At 45.1% G+C, this 20,037-nt stretch overlaps 1 protein-coding gene across 2 annotated transcripts in view; it reads right to left on the bottom strand.

Annotated features, from left to right (window-relative positions):
* Positions 1 to 15,297, bottom strand: part of LOC147012896 (cysteinyl leukotriene receptor 1-like) — a 26,484-nt gene extending 11,187 nt beyond the window's left edge. The window contains exon 1 of one of the 2 annotated variants that reach the window (XM_085854212.1): positions 14,134 to 15,297. In XM_085854212.1, coding sequence (XP_085710338.1) covers positions 14,146 to 15,051 — 906 coding nt within the window. In that variant the 5' untranslated portion in view covers positions 15,052 to 15,297 and the 3' untranslated portion in view covers positions 14,134 to 14,145. The remainder of the gene's footprint in view (positions 1 to 14,133) is intronic. The other variant, XM_085854211.1, reaches the window with a different exon arrangement.
* Positions 15,298 to 20,037: the final 4,740 nt, after the last annotated feature.

Genomic DNA, 20,037 nt, shown 5'->3' with positions numbered 1-20,037 from the left:
GGCCTGCGGTGAACCAGTTGAAACGGGGCAAAGCTCCAGGGATCTGTGGCATCCATGCTGAACTTCTCAAGGCTGGTGGAAATGCTGCACTCGTGTCGTTGCATGCAGTTTTGTGCTACGCCTGGAACACAGGCATCACCCCAACTGATTGGAAGAGGAACCTTGTTGTTCCTCTCTGGAAAGGGAAGGGTGTTCGCCAAGACTACAACAACTACCGAGGGGTGACGCTGCTCTCAGTGCCGGGCAAGGTCTTTGCTCGGATAATTCTTGATCGCATTCGCCACCATCTGCTTGAGCACCAGCATCCAGAGCAGTCAGGCTTTACACTAAAGAGGTCAACGATTGACTGTATCCTTGCTCTTCATGTCCTCACCGAACGCAGATGAGAGTTTCGGCTGGGGCTGCTTGCAGCCTCAGTTGATCTCTGTAAAGCGTTCGATTCAGTGAATCAGGATGTCTTCTGGAGGATTCTTGGTCTTCGTGGGGTGCCACCAAAACTGATCGATCTGATGTCTGAACTTGACTCTGGTACTGAGAGTGCTGTGAAGTGTGGTGGTACCACCTCTGACTTATTTCCATTTGTTACTGGAGTTCGTCAGGGGTGTGTACTGGCCCCCACTCTTTTCAGCACTTGTATGGACTGGATTTTCGGGAGGATGTCGGAGAGATCAAGCTGCGGTGCATCATTTGGGAATGTCAAGATCTCGGACCTTGATTTTGCAGATGATGCAGTCATCTTTGCGGAGACCTTAAATATCCTTTTGGGGGCCCTCGAGGTGCTGAATGAGGAGTCAGAGCCGCTGGGATTACGGGTTTCTTGGGTCAAAACTAAGATCCAGGCTTTCGGTGACATCTTGGATGCTGCTGTCCTGTCTGTTTGTGGTGAGGATGTTGAGGTCGTGGAGAGATTCACTTACCTTGGCAGTGATATTCATGTCTCTGCTGGCTGTGAGTCAGAGGTCAATAGACGTCTGGGTCGGGCCTGGGGAGTCATGGATTCACTGGATCATGGGGTGTGGCGCTGCCGGTACCTGTGCGGAAGGATGAAAGTCCGAGTCTTCAGGTCCTTGGTACTTCCAGTCTTGCTCTATGGATGCGAGACTTGGACTCTGACCAAGGATCTGAGATGGAGACTTAATTCCTTTGGTACCAGGTCTCTTCGGAGAATCCTTGGCTATCGCTGGTTGGATTTTATGTCCAGCGAGCGGTTGTTGAGAGAGATTCGGATGAGATTTGTTACCTGCATAGTCCGTGAGCGTCAGTTGTGGATGTATGGACATGTGGCTCGTTTTCCTGACGCTGATCCTGCTCACCAGATTCTCTCAGCGAGGGAGTCTCATGAGTGGAGGAGGCCAGTGGGCCGACCACTTTCCTCATGGTTGCAGCAGGTTGACCATCATCTCAAGGAGATGGGGATGGGCCTGGCATCTGCTTTGGGGATGGTCAGACGGAGGCCCCTGGAGTACCGGCGGAAAGTGGACGCAGCGACGCGCTGTTCTGGCACAAGCTCCCACACCTGACCTAATATATATATATATATATATATATATATATATATATATATATATATATATATATATATATATATATATATATATATATATATATATATATATATTGTTATGGTTGTGGAAATTCGCAAACCACTATTCAGGTCCCTTAGGTGAGATATCTCTGTAAGTACATGTGTAGTTAGCCCAAACCCGTTGTATAGAGGGAATTTATGTGATCCATCCGGGCTGTGACGGTTTGAATTAGCCATTTTTTCTGTTCTATCTTTTATTTCAAACAAACAGCATCTCAACAACCACGCCATCCCCACCACAGCATCAACCACACTACAACCACGCCACCTCCACCATCAACGCTACCACATCTTCGCCACTCGCCATTCAGTAGGCCCTGTGCGGTTACGATCTCCAGGAACAAACAAAAGCCAACAACTATGCTCCCGCCTGTTTTTCCCGTCGAGGTTCTCCAAGCTCGGTGTGGAGGAGGCTCGATGCAGGGGTCAAAGGTGAGAAAAGGTGGGGGCCTCTTTTTGGGGGAATAATTCCCTGGCTCTGAGCCAAGACTGGCTCCCCCGCCCCCGCACGGCGCGGGGTGGAGGAAAAGCGAGAGGTCACGCCCCCCTTCGAGAGGCTTCTCCAAGAAGCTCGAAGGGAGGCGGGGCCGAAAACGGGGCGGAGCGAAGGGCGGAGCCCCGCGCTACAAAAGGCAGACAGGACGGACCTTGAGTGGTTGTTGGGGTGGTTGGTCAAGAGTTGTTGGTCGAGAGGGGTTGGTCGAGAGTTGGAGTGAGGGTTGGTCTTCATGGTCGTCTTCTGGTCCGAGTCGCGAGCTTGTTGTTCCTGCCTTGCTTCTCTGATCCGTGCGTGAGCGTGGAAAACAGCGCCGAACAAACCCCGTCCGTTTCCCCAACACCCCGTCCGTACCGTCGAGCGGAGCACATGAGCGACACGCGGCACGAGCTCACGGAGCACGCCGGAGGGGCTCAGAGTTGCGGTCGCAGAAGGAGGACTCGACGTGATCAGGGAAGTCGCACTTCCATTTTCTTTTGGGGTTTGGTGTAAACGTGTGTGTGTGGCGCCAGTCCGGTGAAGTAAAACTGTTTAAGTGTTGCTGTGTGTCAGTCTTAGTCGGTAGTATATCTGCGTCATTGTTTCTTTTGTTGCATTTGTTATATGTGCATTCTGTTTGGCTGTATATGTGTGCTCTCCGTGTGTGGCGGAATAAATGTGCATTATGTTGAACTGTTTTCCTGTTTCGCTTCGTCTTTTCTTTAATTGAATCTCCATCTTGCTTCAAGTAACGGGTTCGTGGGCTTAATACGTGGGCTTAATATGCCCGAAAATTAATCGGAACCGTCGAGGCCGACGATAACACCGCTCGGTTTTCCCGATAGCACGGAACGGATCGCTTTAGCGGCCCGTGTCCGGAGTCGACCTGCGGCGAGATGGGATCGCCCGAGATGGGATCGAGATGGGATATATATATATATATATATATATATATATATATATATATATATATGTATATATATATACATGCATGTATTTATTTATATATATATGTATGTATTTATTTATATATATATATATATATATATATATATATATATATATATATATATATATATATATATATATATTGTTACGGATTCGCGCCCGCCGGCGTGCTGACGGCCACGTAACTCGAATCGTGGCACGTCGCCCACCGGACGGACAATCCAGTCGTGACCCTCTCGGACTAACGCCGGGAACCAGTCACGGGTGGACCTTTCGGTCTCACCGCGATCGAGCCAATCGGCCCCCGCGTGGGATCGGGTTGCTCGCCAAATTCGACCTACCTAAGTACCCACACGGAGGGTAGACCGGGCGATCGCACCTCGCCGCAGGTCGACTTCGGACACGGGCCACTTAAGCGACCCGTTCCGTACTATCGGGATAACCGAGCGGTGTTATCGTCGGCCTCGACGGTTCGATTAATTATCGGGCGTATTCAGCCCACTACCAACCCTTTACGTGAAGCAAGATGAGGATTCAATGAGAGAAATGACGAAGCGAAGCGGGAAAGCAGTTCAACATAAAGCACATTTATTCGCGATGAACGGAAAGCACACATATACAATTCCACCAAAAGCACAGAGAAGGAAAAGAAACACAATGCAATTTTACACAAAAAGCAAATGTAAAAGCGAAGACACAATGCAGAGCTATCCGACTACCGAGCACACGGCAACACTTATACAATTCTACTTCACAGACGGCGCCGACAACACATACCCAAAACCAAGAAAAAGAACACCCTCAAGGATGAGGCGGGCCTGAGGCCGAGACCGGGTCGGGCCTACCCGTCTGGTGATGAGACGCGGAGCGGTGATGGTGCCTCAACTCCGCGGGCCTCGCGGACAGTGTCTGGTAGGGGGTGGGAAGGGGGCCCCCTTGGTCGCACTATCTCAGCGCGGGGGGAAACAGGAGGGGGTTGCTGATGCTCGGGGAAAGGAGGATTTTTACTCTGTCTCGAGTCCCGCGACGAGCGTCTCCACCTCGACCAGGTCGCGCCGTCGGCCTCCCTGGTGTGCAGCTCCCGGCACCGACGCGAGCACCCCCTCGTCTGCCTTCGCCGCCGCCGCCTCTCCACAGCTCCGTCCTCTTCGCTCCGACTCCAACTCCGAACTCTTCCTCCTGCGAACTTCCCAACTGCACTCAACTCCAACGCACACGACGACGACCAACTCAACTCTACTGACGAACGCGGCCGCTTATATAAGCCCCGTGGCTTCGCCTTTGACCCCCTGCCTTCGACCTTTCACCTCGCTCCCCATTGGCCCGAGAAAAAGTGGGCGTGAATGCATTTTGATCCATGAATTTGCATATAGCGACCGCCCTCCAACGCCCTGGAGGCGGGGCCAAATCGCCCCTCGCTCACCGATTGGACGGAACAAAAGTGGGCGTGAGTCGTTTTTGATCCGTTTTTGGAGCGGAAAATCCGTGGTTTTGTACACGCTGTTCGGCGCGCGCCCTGCACGAGTCCAATACCGGTACCCACAAGCGGCGCAAGAACGGTGGCGATGCGACGGTTGCGAGGTGTGACGGGAAAGGTCGTGGCTGTTGTGGTGAAGCGGCGTTGTGGTGGGTGGTTGATGTTGTGACGACTGTTGAGACGTGGTTGGTGGTGGTAATCATGGCGGTTGGTCCAAAATAAAGATAGTAAAAGAAAAACGGCTATCCTGAAGAGTCGCAGCACGCATGAATGACATGTATTCCCACTAGACAACGGGTTTGGGCCTAACTACACATATACTTACGGAGATATCTCACCTAAGGGACCTGAATGGTGGTTTGCGAATTTGGTAACCACAACAATATATATATATATATATATATATATATATATATATATATATATATATATATGTATGTATATATGTATGTATGTATGTATATATGTATGTATATATATGAAGACCACAAGGGGAAAACCAGAGATGTCACTTTTTATAAATTTCAGGGTTATCGCACCTGCCAATAGTTGGCAACATAAAGTTTCCTCTCACAATATTACTTTAACAAATATCCAGGGGTGTCACATAATTTATATGGTATAAAGTTTAGCCGTGCAATGAAAAAACAAGTGTTGTCAAAGCTGAACAAGTAGAAACCCAGAGTTGTCAGTACTTACTCCTGGTTATCTCCCTTTCATTCATGTTAACTGTTCCACCATAATATTCAGAGTTGAGAAACTAAAAAAATGAAAGGTTGTAAAAACTTTCACAGCATAAACTCTGAGCACTACAATGGCCTCTTTGGTTATATAATGGGCTCCGTAGTTGGTGCATATCGTGGTTCAAGCCTGGTCAAACCTTTATTGTGACTTTTATGGGACCCACGCCGTGGCTTAATGGCTAGCACGTCTGAGTACCTATCCTCATTCGATGTCCCCACTGCCCAATCAACCTGCTTAGGTGTATCAGGGAGTCACATGAGGTGACTTCCGCTATCGCGGGGGTGGTTTATCCTTGGTTTCCTCCTGATCTTCCATCATATTAAGGAGAACGGAGTAAGAAATGTAACAATATATTGCATACACAAATATCCATCGATCCAACCATTAGGACCATTCTCTGTGCAGAGTGTTGGTGCTGCCTAAGCAGTCTTCTTGGCTATTGGGCACAATCCTGGATGGGTCACCACTCCAACACATATGCATATACATATGTATATACATATATATATCTATATACATATACAAATATATCTACATACATGTACATACACATATATGTATATATATATATGTATATATATATGTATATATATATATATATATGTATATATATCTATATATAGATATATGAAGACCACAATGGGAAAACCAGAGATGGCAGGATAAGTCAATTTTGAAGAAACTGAAAAACAAAGTTTCAAGACTTTGGTGGACTGTTTAATAACTGTCATTTTGATTTCTTTTCCAGGAAAAGGAAGAGTGATCATTGGCCGATCAAATTAATCTTGGAGCATTTGCCAAGCTTCTGTGTTATTCAATTTAAGAGCAAACAACGAATCAATGTTGCAAACTGACGTCACTGGTTATTCCCTTGTTTAATAATTGCCATGCAATTTTAACCCAGGATGTGTAGCAAATTCATGCTTGTTGGTTGTTAGCATACATTACATGACTTTGGTGATCACAGAATATTTTTTTAACATTAAACCGTCATTGTTTTTTTGTTTGATTGGTGTTCAATGCCATACTCTAATACTCTAAGGGTATTTCGCTAATACGACGAGGGATTCTCCATTTCTTACTCCGTACAACTTAATATGATGGAAAACCAGGAAGAAACCAAGGATAAACTACCCCCGCGATAGCCGAAGTCACCTCATGTGACTTCCTCATATACCTAAGCAGGTTGATTGAGTGGTGGGTACATCGAATGAGGATGGGTACTCAGGCGCGCTTACCATTAAGCCACGGTGTGAGTCCCATAAAAGTCACAATAAAGGTTTGACCAGACTTGAACCACGATATGCACCAACTACGGAGCCCATGATATAACCAAATAGGCCATTGCAGTGCTTAGAGTTCATGCTGTGAAAGTTTTACAACGTTTCATTTTTTAGTTTCTCAACTCTGAATATTATGGTGGAACAGTTAACATGAATGAAAGGGAGATAACCAGGAGTAAAGTACTGACAACTCTGGGTTTCTACTTGTTCAGCTTTGACAACACTTGTTTTTTCATTGCACGGCTAAACTTTATACCATATAAATTATGTGACATCCCTGGTTATTTGTTAAAGTAATATTGTGAGAGGAAACTTTATGTTGCCAACTATTGGCAGGTGCAATAACCCTGAAATTTATAAAAAGTGACATCACCGGTTTTCCCCTTGTGGTCTTCATATATATATATATATATATATATATATATATATATATATATATATATATATATATATATATATATATATATATATACATATATATATTTGTCGGTCGGGGGTCGATGGCGAGAACGACCACTAGGTTGGGAAGTTTACGCCATTTCCCAACAATCTCCCTGGATTAATAGGCCGTCGCTCTGGATTACTCCGAAGCCAGCGGGTCAATTAATCGGCTGTGAAACACCAATATCTCGACCGTGTGGCATGGGGTTAATTGTCTAGATCCCAATATACCCAAATGACCACGCAGTCTTGGCTTCAGGGGATTCACGCCCTTGGCACGTCTTTCTCGAACCGGGTCACTCTACCGACTGCAGTAGGGTTCCAACTACCTACTACCAACTCCGGTTTGGTTGCAGCCGAGCGGAAACTGCCAAAGCCGTGCCGGCTCGTATTAACGGATTATCGGGGATGAAACCCCATCTGAACTCAGACCCGGACCATGCTGGACCAAATAAAGAAAAGACGGAAACGAGCTGGGGAAATTTCTAATTTATTTATGATAAAAGACAAGGAGGCAAGCCTTGAAGTGAATATGCAGAGCAGGAATTTACAATGATTCAAAGCACTTACTCAATTCTACTTAAAGACGGGCCCACACGCAGTCACACACACAAAAAGAAAGAAACCCCAGAGTTTTTATTGGACCTCCAGTCAATGAGAGAGACGAGCTGGGGGTCCGAGTTCGGATGGGCCCCTGTGGGTCGTCGAGGGTCCGAGCCACACGTGTGGGACTCGTGGCGGTAGCCGCGTGGAGTAATCGGAGCTCCGGTGCGGAGATCACGGTTGCAGACAGGACCCACCAAGGCTCCACGAACAGGCTGGTTCACTCGCTCTCCAGCCCAACCACCGTCAACCAACTTGTAACCACTCAAGTACTCCAGATCTCTCAGCGTCAATGCCATCGACAACCGAGTCTGCTCGGAGATATATCTCCTCCCACATGGGGAGGGGCCTTGGTGAGAATCATATCGCTGTCTGTCCCTCATTGGTTTATGGCCACACGCTACCGGGGCAGAGCCGTGGCCCCTGTTCGAAGACCCCATATTCTCCATGTGGCCACGTGGCCTCGCTCACGCAGAGCAAGAGGGTCTGCCCTCAAAGGCCCACCGTACAAAAACTATCGTTTGTGGCGCCCGAGTACCGGAACTGCGAGGCCCCCCTCTCGGCAAGTCAAGGTACGAGCAGCCAGCGGGTGGTGATGGAGCGTGATGGGGAGGTTTGGGATGACTTGTTGGATGTAAAACCGAACTAAAGACGTCACAACGCACACATTTCATCCTCCCGCTAAACAAAAGGACGGGGTCCTGACTACACATGTACTTACCGGCATAACGAAATATGGGACCTGAATGTTGAGTGCGCATGGTTTCCAGATTAGTAAAATATGTATGTATGTGTGTGTGTGTGTGTGTGTGTGTGTGTGTGTGTGTGTGTGTGTGTGTGTGTGTGTGTGTGTGTGTGTGTGTGTGTGTGTGTGTGTGTGTGTGTGTGTGTGTATATATATATAATTGTTGCAAATCTGGAAGCCATGATCACACTGAACATTCAAGTCCTTTAGCTCAGATATCTCGGTAAGTATGTGTTTTATAGATAGCTTCCTTTCCCTTGTCTCATGGGTAAATCAATGTAAATGCGCTGTGATTTATTTGAATAGTTCAGAGTTTTATCGAGATTCTGCAAAGAAGAACCACTATCCTCTGCAAAGAAGAAGAACGACCCTCCCGCCCCGAGATTCTGAGACGTAAACAGGAATGACCGTTAAAAAAGTATGGTGCAGAAAAGAACGACAACTCCCGCCCCGGGATTTTCCCCGTGCCACGGGAAGGGGGAGGGGAAGCACATTAGAGTGGATAAAAAGGAGTGAGAAGCGAGCAGCGAAGTGCCAGCCAGGAGGAGAGAAGGGAGGAAGGAAGCGAAGTGGGTGAAAGAGCGCTCCTGTCATTGTCGTCGGAGCCTGTCTGGTCTAGTTGGCGTCCTCCTAATCCTCCTCCGGTCCTCTTCCACGCAATCGCCAGCTTGGGTGATCACCTCGGCTGGGTTCGGTTGAGTCGCACCAGTCCTTTGGTGACCGGAGCTCCCGGAAGGAGGGAACGTCCAGTCGAGTGTTCGCGGCCAGGTAGCCAGTCATCCTGGTCCTCAGCCCGACTGTCCTCTGGACTGAAGGCGGAAATAAAGGCATCAGCCACCACTGTGCGTGTGTGTGTGTGTGTGTGTGTGTGTGTGTGTGTGTGTGTGTGTGTGTGTGTGTGTGTGTGTGTGTGTGTGTGTGTGTGTGTGTGTGTGTGTGTGTGTGCGCGCGCGGGCCCGTCTAATAAGTAGTGAACTGTATAAGTGCTTTCTCGCTGTATATCATTGCCTTGCTTTATCCGGTTTAATTCTGCTCTTCTGTGTTCCCTAGTTCCCCCATTGCATTATAAATGAACCCCCATTTGTTAAATGTTTTCAGCTCGTTCATGTCCATTCCTGCATTGACCGAGCGTGTCGCGTGTGGGGAAAATTAGCAAGGCCGTTGTGCCGCCGAAAAGGGACATCTGGACCGACGGTTCTCGGCGATTAAACCGCTCGGAATCGCACACGGAACGAGCGCGCGAAGTGGCTCGTTTTCGTACAAGTTCCGTTGAGGGTGTGAAGACTTGGTAGATTGCCACGTCGTTTTGAGGTATTTCGAGATTTGGCGAATAACCCTGTACCACGTGGTGGAAATATTGACCCTTCACGGTCCGAAAGGGAACCGTACTCTTCGGACTTTTCCGAACAGTACGATCTGAATTCTGGGCGATCGGTCGAGCCGACTCTACTGCTCCATCTGGTGGTCGTGCTCGCGACCGACGTCCCGGCCCCACAACAATATATATCACCAAGTGTTACAAACTCTGTTGCTGTGAGCAACAGTGCAGTCAGACTGGTCCTGAGGTCCGAACCCAAGTGGAACTGCACGGCCTGACCACGGTGCACCGGGCGGCTGAGTTCGTGGAGAGACTAACCATTTTGAGGAAGTCGAACCACGTATCAGAAAGGCCAATAGTAAACGGTGCGACAGGTGGAGGTACAGGATCAGGAAGAGGGGCAAGAGGAATCGGGCATTATCCGGATGCTAAGAGGGATCAGCTGGCAGCTGTTAAATTTGACAATCCCGTTTTGGTCCCCATTTTTCAATGGCTGCAGGAGGACAAGATACATTCTTGGGAAGAAATTGCTTCACACGGGGCTCAGGTAAAGGCCGATTGGGCGCAATGGCAGATGTTGGGTTTGCAGGATGGCCGTTTGTTCAGGAAATATACACATGTATATAGATGTGTGTATATATATATATATATATATATATATATATATATACACACACACACACACACACACACACACACACACACACACACACACACACACACACACACACACACACACACACACACACACACACACACACACACACACACACACACACACACACACACACACACACACACACACACACACACACACACACACACAGTGGCCTGCAAAAGTATTCACCCCTCTCCAAAGTTTTCACATTTTTATGCCACCTGAGCTTATTACCTCTGCCACCGAAGGTGAAGGCGATTATGTTTTCACCCCTTTCTGTTTGTTTGTCTGTCTATCTGTGTGCAGGATATCTCAAAAAGCTGCAGACGGATTCGGATGAAATTTGGTGGGCAGGTTGGTTGTGTGACAAAGACAAATTGATTCAATTTTGCTGAAGATCTGGATCCGGATCTGAGAAATTTTAAGTGATTCTTCACCAATGAGAGACAGGGCTGAACATATATATATATATATATATATATATATATATATATATATATATATATATATATATATATATATATATATATATATATATATATATATCTATATATATATATATCTATATATCACGATATCTCAAAAAGCTGTGGACGTATTCGGATGAAACTCGGTAGACAGGTTAGGTGTGTGTTGACGAATTGATTTGATTTTGGTGAAGATCTGGATACGAGAATGATTTAATATCTAAAGTTATTCTTCACCACAAAGAGTTTGGGCCAAAAACGATATAGTACTGTATAGCATGATGTTTCAATAATGTATTGGGCCCGATATGTTCTTGTGGTTCAGGCATTGCTGGGTGGTTGTATGTGCTCCACTGAGTGCCCTTCTAGTTTTATGATGCTTGCAAATAAAACTTAACATATAGAGTCTTCACAAGCTACTCCATTGTGATAAAGGTAAAAAATGTATACTGAAATGCAAAAGAAACTTACCACCTTTTAAACCTTCAAATATCAACAATAACACTGCATGTAGTAAATGTGTGAACTTATTTGTGGACATTAGTGTCCTCACTGTCAGAGAAAATGGTCACGGATGGTCACTTCATAGCACAGCTGTTGAACAGCCGTTTTGACTGTCAGTGATTAGCCAAGGGGTACGGGATGATTTTAATGAGCTGCACGTGATGTCTTGATATTGGTTTTAAAAAGGCCAGTGCAAAATGGGCATTTCAATCAACATGCCACGATTGTCAAGGGATCAACGGCAGTGTGCCTTGCGCATACTGCAAGGCGGATTGAGCTACCATGAGGTGGCACATCGCCTTGGCTGTTCACACCAGACGATATCGGCCCTGGTGGACAGAGACACCCTCCACAACTCTGCAGATGACAGACCTCGATCAGGGAGGCCAAGAGTCACCACTGCAAGGCAGACAGGCAGATGGTCCTAAGTCAGATGGCTTCAGACATTGAGGACTGAGTGGGACAGAATCCAGCAGCAATCCATACAAAGACTGGTAGGCAGTATGCGCCGATGATGCACTGCCTGTATCCAAAACAATGGTGGCCACACACGCTATTGAAAGGGGACTGACATTGCACCCTGTGCTGTTCTGTACTGTAGAACAAAATTATGAGATGGTGTATCTTGGTCAAAAACTTGACATGTCATCAATAAAATGCCAATGTTTCAATTAGCAATTGTTGGTTTGTTTTATTTTGAACTGTTACAATTTTATTACATTTCAAACAAGTGGTAAGTTTCTTTTGCGTTTCAGTATAGATACAATTTGAATAAGTTACATTAACAGAGAAAATTAGATGATTCTCAGTTGCATAAGTGTTCAAACCCTTTTCCTAATTAACCCTAAACCACGACGGGAGTAAATTATTTGTTTGAAAAGTTACAAAATAAGTGTAATAGGTTTCACCTGAATGTATTCAGTGGCTTAACTTAAAAATTAAGCTCCCCCACTTATCTAAGGTGATTTAAGATTCAACTCACTTGGTCAACCAATGAGGCAAACATGAAGACCAAGGAACTTTCCAAAGAAGTCAGACATAAAGTGGTGGAGAAGCACCATTCAGAAGAGGGTTAAAAGAAGATTTCAAAGTCACTACTCATTATCCCTTTGAGTCGGTGAAATATATCATGAAGAAGTGAAAGACGTATCATACCTCCCAGACTATACCCAGATGAGGTCATCCATCCAAACTCTTTCTATGAATAAAAAGGGCAAGCAAGAAACTGGTTCGGGGTATCACTGTAAATCCAATAATGACTTTAAAAGATCTGCAAGTTCAACATCTGATAATGCGGTCAGTGTTCAACAATCACCAATATCCCATTCCATTTACAAAGCTAGTCTCAATGTACAGGTTGCAAGAAAGTCGCCATTCTTGAAAAAGACAGACCTAAAAACTTATATAGAGTTTGCAAAAGGCATCTTAATAATAACTGAAGGCTTGTGGAGAAAAGTTTTGTGGTCAGACGAGACAAAAATTGAACTTTTTGGTCTCAATTAAAAGTGTTACGTATAGTGCAAGCCTAACACTGCACATCACCCAATCAACACCATCCCTACTGTCAAGCATGGTGGTGGCAATATCATGTTATAGGGCTGCTTTTCATCAGCAGGGACTGGCAAGCTTGTCAGGATGGAAGTGACAATGGATGGTGTAAAGTGCAGGAGAATCCTTGGTGAAAACCTGCTTGAGCCAGTCATGAATCTGAAACTGGGGAGGAGATTCACATTTCAGCAGGACAATGATCTGAAGGACAAAGGTAAAGTCATACTGGAGTGGCTGAATAAGAAGAAAATAAATGTTCTTGAGTGGCCCAGTCAAAGTCCTGACTTGTACCCAATTTTCACGTGAAGAATGGTGAAAGATTTCACCATCTCACTGTACAAAGCTGGTGGAGACCTACCCAAAGACTCTTGGCAGTGATTGCTGAAAAAAGGTGCTCCACCAATTACTGACCGAGGGGGTTGTTTTCTTTTACGACCAGTGAATTTTGATATGTGCATGTTTTTTGCAGGTATTCCTGACATGTAACCTCCTTCCACTAAAACAGTTTAGTTTAATCCCTCCAGTTATGAATAAAAAAGTAAATTTGGAAAAATTGTTTTTCCTTAATTCATAATTCATCTAAATGTGGCATTATTGATGGGGGGGGGGCTGAGTACTTTTGCAGGCCACTGTATATATAGGTAGATGAGATATTTTTAGTGTCCATTTTCTTTTTACATTTAAGACAATGTAAAATAGGTGAGTAAAGGGGTGGAGGGGAGTTAACACACAAGATGTGTGGGTATAGTATAGGTGAGTAACCCGATGGAGGGAAGCTAACACACAAGGTGAATGGGCATAGTCGAGGTGAGTGAAGGGGTGGAGGGGAGCTCACACATGAGGGGAGTGGGTACAGGGATGAAGAGGAGCTAACACATGAGGTGAGTGGGCATAGTCGAGGTGAGTGAAGGGGTGGAGTGGAGCTAACACACAAGGTACGTGGGTATAGTATCGGTGAGTAACGGGATGGAGGGAAGCTAACACATGAGGTGAGTGGGTATAGTAGAGGTGTGCTTTTGGAAGCACACATCAGCAGACTTACAGGAAAGAAAAATTCCTTTAGATTTTTCGATCACCGTTTCTATTAGAGCCTTTAACACCATAAAGGGTTTGAACCCACCACCTCTGGATTTTAAATAATTAGTCTTCCTCTGAAGTTGAACACACAACCTCTGGGATGCCAGTCAAGCTACCACCTTACCAATAAACTTTGCATGAGTCTTAATTAATGCAGAAAATAAATAATCTCGATTATTATTAAAACAAGGCTATGAATTTAGTAATTTTATAACCATATTATAGTAACATCACTTTCAGTAACTGATAAAAAAACATACAAACTGATGTTCTCACTTGTGAAGGACATGGCAAAACAGATTCCGGAAGTTTTTTGACAAAAAGAAGTAGATAAAGGGGTCGAGACTGGTGTTGAGGGCCGTGAAGCTGACCGTGACCACGACGCCCTTCTGCATGGTGAGGCGCAGCTCGCAATCAGTTGGATGGTAAGACGATATGTAGATGTAGAGCGTGCGCTGTATGTGGTATGGGATGAAGCAGAGCCCAAAGACCACCAGTGTGATGGCAATCATGCGCAAAGTCCTTTGGCGCAACACGACGTTTTTCTTCCTCCTCTGGAGTACGTTAATGATGGAGATGTAGCAAAAAATGATGATCATAAACGGCACGAACAGGCCTACAATCAGAGCCAGGTCATTGAGAATCTTCATAGTCTCGAAATTCTTTTCATGGGGTTCGAAGCAACGCGTGGCATTTCCTACCTGGTGCTCCCCCAGTTGAAGGAAGGGCGAAGAGACAAGGATCACGAATAACCAAATAACGACACAGGAGATGATGGCCCGGTGTGGGGTGGAAAAGTTTCTCGAACGGATGGGGTGGACGATCGCCAGGTAACGAAAAATACTGATACCCATGAGAAAAAAGATGCTGCTGTACATGTTCACGTAGAAGATGCAGTAGGTAATGCGGCAGAAAATGTCACCGAAGGGCCAGTTTTTGATCGTGTAGTAGTAGATCCTGAGAGGTAGTAGGAGGACGAAGCACAGATCAGACATGGCTAGGTTAGTCAGGAAGACGGTGAGCGCTGTCCTTTGTGGGGTCAGATACACAAACACAAAGAGGGCTATCAAGTTCCCAATGAGACCAATGACAAACACCAGGCTGAAGATGATGACATGTATGTAAAACTTGTACTCATCGTGAAAGACACAGGTGTTGTTCGATCCATTGGTTTCCATCACCCTAATAAAGATACTGACACCTCATAAGAGCATCACGAAAAGTTATTGAAGGTTTGGAAGCACACATCTCTTCTCAGAATCACGAGGTCAGTCGTCTTACGAATTCCACCAATGACTGAACTTAATTTTATTTTAAGTTACATCTAATAGGAAAGAGGAAGCAATGCAAGATACGTAGAAACAGTCTACCCATGGGTGTATAAGCAAGACGAGACATTACCCCACAATGGAATGTTGTGTAACCTCTTTGACGAGTTCCACGAAAATAAAATGAGAACGGATTGGGTGGAATCCATGCATCTGCCAGACAGAACATGTTATGTTTTGTATCCCACTGATAGGCTCTGGATCTGGACTTGAACCAAGATCTAATTGGCTTACTCTTGTCACATAAAAAAAACCTCATCCACCAAGTTTTGTCCGAATACATCCAAGATTTTTTGAGATATCGTGCTATATATCGTTTTTGGCCCTATCTGAATAATGACTTTAAAAATTCTAGTGTCCGGATCCAGATTTGTATCTTCACCAAAATCTAATCAATTCGTACTTGTCACGTACCCAACCTGTCCAACAAATTTCATTCAAATTCGTCCATACGTGCTGTTGAGAGGTAAATACGTGCTGTCGAGTTCTACACTTTTCCTGAATCTGAGTTAATCAAAAGTTTGCTCATGAAAACAACCACACACCTCGTGTGTTAGCTCCCCTCCACCCCTTTTACTCATCGATGCCCACAACCCTCGTGTGATAGCTCCCCTCCACCCCTTTACTCATCGATGCCCACAACCCTCGTGTGATAGCTCCCCTCCACCCCTTTACTCATCGATGCCCACAACCCTCGTGTGATAGCTCCCTTCCATCTGTTTACTAACCCAAACTATCCCCACACACCTCATGTGTGTTAGCTCCCCTCCATTCCCTTACTCACTTGTACTACATACCCACACACCTCGTGTGTTAGCTCCCCTCCATCCTTTTACTCACCGATATGAAACCAACGTACATCTCGTGTGTTAGCTCCACTCCAGCCCTTTACTCACCCATACTATACCCACACCTTTTGTGTTAGCTCCCCTCAATCCCTTCACTGCCTGATACCCACACACTTCATGTGTTCGCTCCCCTCCAATCCTTTACTCCCCTCCACTGTACCTACACACCTTGTGTGTTAGCTTCCCTACACCCCTTTACTCACACTACTATACCCACACACCTAGTGTGTTAACTTCCCTTCACCCCATTACTCATTTCTACTACATACCCACACACATCATGTGTTAGTTCCCCTCCAATCCTTTACTCCCCTCCACTATACCGACACACCTTGTGTGTTAGCTCCACTACACCCCTTTACTCACACTACTATACCCACACACCTCGTGTGTTAACTTCCCTCCACCACCTTTACTCACCAATACTATACCCACACACCTCAAGTGTTAGCTACCGTCCACCCCTCTATTCACCGATACTATACCCACAAACCTCAAGTGTTAGCAACCTCCACCCCTTTACTCACCCCCACTATACCTTCACACCGAATGTGTTAGTTCCCTTCCATAACTTTACTCAACGATACTATACCCACACACCTCATGTGTAAGCTACCCTCCACCCCATGACTCACTGTTACCCACACACCTCATGTGTTAGCTCCCCTCTGCCCCGTTACTCACCTGTACTACATACCCACACACACCTTGTGTGTTCACTCCCCTCCACCCCTTTACACTGCATACCGACACACCTTGTGTGTTAGCTCCCCTCCACCCATTTACTCACCTCCACTATACCCACACACCTTGTGTGTTCGCTCCCCTCCACCCCTTCACTCACCTCTACGATACCCACTCACCTCGTGTGTTAGCTCCCCTCCATCCCGTTACTCACCTTTCCTATACCCACACACCTCATGTGTTAGCTTCTCTCCACCCCTTTACTCACCTTTTACAAGCGATGTGCTTGGTGTTTCACTCATGTTCATCAGTTTCTCTCTGACACATATAAATGATGAAGAAAGGTGACAAGATTGCCTTGTTGTCATGCTTGTCATGTTACGATTTGTGCTCCTTGATGCAAAAAGCATTTGGGAATGTTGTGCAAGGAAAAACATCAGATGCTTCACTCGAGCGATTCTCATCGACAACGTCCATTATTACACAAAGTTTAATTTGGAGCAGAAATTTTTATCATAACCTGCCAATGGTTGTTTATGTAAGACTAGTTATCACCACCCGCTAGTAAACCGTAAACCGTTTGTTTTTAGCTCACCTGGAACGAGGTTCGGAGAGCTTATGGGATGGCGCATCATCTGTCAGTCCGTCACTCTGTCCACAAATATTTGCGATTTCCTCTCTGAATCGACGCATGTGGCTTTGATGAAACTTTTCCACAACCTGCATCACCAGTCATAAACCAAAGCTTGTTCACGACATTTAAAAAAAACATCGCAGTCTCAGGTGTGTAAGGGGGGTTGCCCTCCAAAAGATGCATTTGCTTTTTCTCCGAAACGACACACACAATTTCATGAAACTTGACCACAACCTTCATCACCCGTGATGTACCAAAGTTTGTTCACGACATAAAAAAAAAAATCGGGGTCGAAGGGGATTTACAAGAGGGGGTTGGTGGGGAGGGGGGGGGGTTGCCTTACAAAACATTTATTTGCTATAACATTGGTACATTTTGCTGATTCCGTCCCACGTTGACTTTTTTCAGTATTATATCCTTATCGACCAAGTGAGCACCCTGGGGTATTGCCCCTATTTTTTATTCACCATTCACTGTCCATGTCGGATTCTCAGGGCATGTTGCGGGACAAGCCTCGCGGGTTTAATACACCTGAGTAACTTGAAGAGTATTTCCTTTGATTCCATCTCAGCATTTGCTATGAGGGACGTGAAAAATGTTCTTAGAACAAGATACTCGCAACCTTCGAAAGCAATTCGGAAATAATTTTCTGATCAATTGTATATACATAATTTGTATATGTGGGAAAACGAGGCACCCAGACTGGGAATCCCAGGTCCTCTGGTGAACCGTACCAGTGCTCTGCCATCCGAGCTATCTGGGCAACTCACTGGATGAGCACGCAATTCTCCCACATATAGAAACGCCACTGTCTTTCCACCACTACTTCTGGGACACTCACTGCCAACGATGAGAAGCAGTGACCTACTGCTCATGAGACCCTCTCTCAGCTGGTGGGTTGCCCAGGTGGCTCAGATGGCAGGGTTACAGTTCACCAGAGGACCTGAGTTTGATTCCTGCTCTGGGCATATATAGTTTTCCCACATATACTTATTATGTATGTTTGCTTGTTCATTTTTCAATTGAATTATATGTACAGTGTTTACAAATTTAAAAGCTTGGGTTTCTTGGTTTGTTGGGAATATCTCATCCCGAGAACGTTTTGAACACCCCATGTAAAAGTACAAATGCTACCTGGACAAAACGCCGAGTATATGTAAGTAATTTAGCCCTTCATCAATAGAGAGTTGAACTTTAAAATACCTGTAAGAGTAGAATGTTTCTTCCAGTAACCCCTTCCTGGTTAATCCTACAATCAATTTCCAATTGATCACTGGCTTTGACACCAACTAATACAAACATATATTATGGACAGTAGGTATCCAAATTGTATATATATATATATATATATATATATATATATATATATATATATATATATATATATATATATATATATATATATATATATATATATATATATATATATATATATATATATTAAAATATATCCTGGTGTTGGCGCAGTGGTTCGGGCAGCGGTTTGGGATCCAAAAGGTCCTGAGTTCAAGTTCCGTTGGGCCACTGAATTAATACACCAGGGGGTTGACTCAGCCTGTCATCCTTCCGAGGTCGGCAAAGTGAGTACCAGTGTACTGGGCCGGTGTATACCCCGGTTAAAATAGGTGTACCATATCCCTGTCGTAAGAGGCGACCAGGGTTGCGTCAGGAAGGGCATCCGGCGTAAAACATGTGCCAAATCACAATGCGGATCATACGGATGATCCGCTGTGGTGACCCCTAACGGGAGCAGCCGAAAGAAGAAGAAGAAGAAATATATATATATATATATATATATCTTCTTCTTCCTCTTTCAGCTTGCTCCCGATATATATATATATATATATATATATATATATATATATATATATATATATATATATATATATATATATATATATATATATATATATATATATATATATATATCTTCTTCTTCCTCTTTCAGCTTGCTCCCGTTAGGGTTTCAGCTTGCTCCCTATATATATATATGTATATATGTATATATATATATATATATATATATATATATATATATATATATATATATATATATATATATATATCTCTTCTTCCTCTTTCAGCTTGCTCCCGTTAGGGGTCGCCACAGCGGACCAACTGTCTCCATTTCGCTCTATCCTCCACATCTTCCATTGACACTCCAACCACCCGCATGTCCGCCCTCACCGCATCCATGAACCTCTTCTTTGGCCTTCCTCTTCTCCTCCTGCCTGGCGGCTCCATCTTCAACATCCTTCTCCCGATATACTCCGTTTCCCTCCTGTGCACATGTCCAAACCATCTCAATCTCGCCTCTCTCACTTTGTTTCCAAACCGTCCTACCTGCGCTGTCCCTCTAATACACTCATTTCTTATCCTATCCATCCTCGTCACTCCCAACGAGAATCGCAGCATCTTTAACTCTGCCACCTCCAGCTCTGCTTCCTGTCTTTTTGTTAGCGCCACCACCTCCAAACCATACAACATTGCTGGTCTCACTACCGTCTTGTATACTTTCCCCTTCACTCTTGCAGCTACCCTTCTGTCACAAATCACTCCTGCAACTCTTCTCCACCCACTCCATCCTGCCTGCACTCTCTTTTTCACTTCTCTCCCACACTCTCCGTTACTTTGGACAGTTGATCCCAAGTATTTAAACCAATCCACCTT

This window comes from Eptatretus burgeri, chromosome 14, assembly GCF_056783735.1.
Source record: "Eptatretus burgeri isolate ZD-2024b chromosome 14, Ebu_testis_v1, whole genome shotgun sequence".
NCBI lineage: Eukaryota > Metazoa > Chordata > Myxini > Myxiniformes > Myxinidae > Eptatretus > Eptatretus burgeri.
This window is presented reverse-complemented; position numbering and strand designations above follow the sequence as displayed.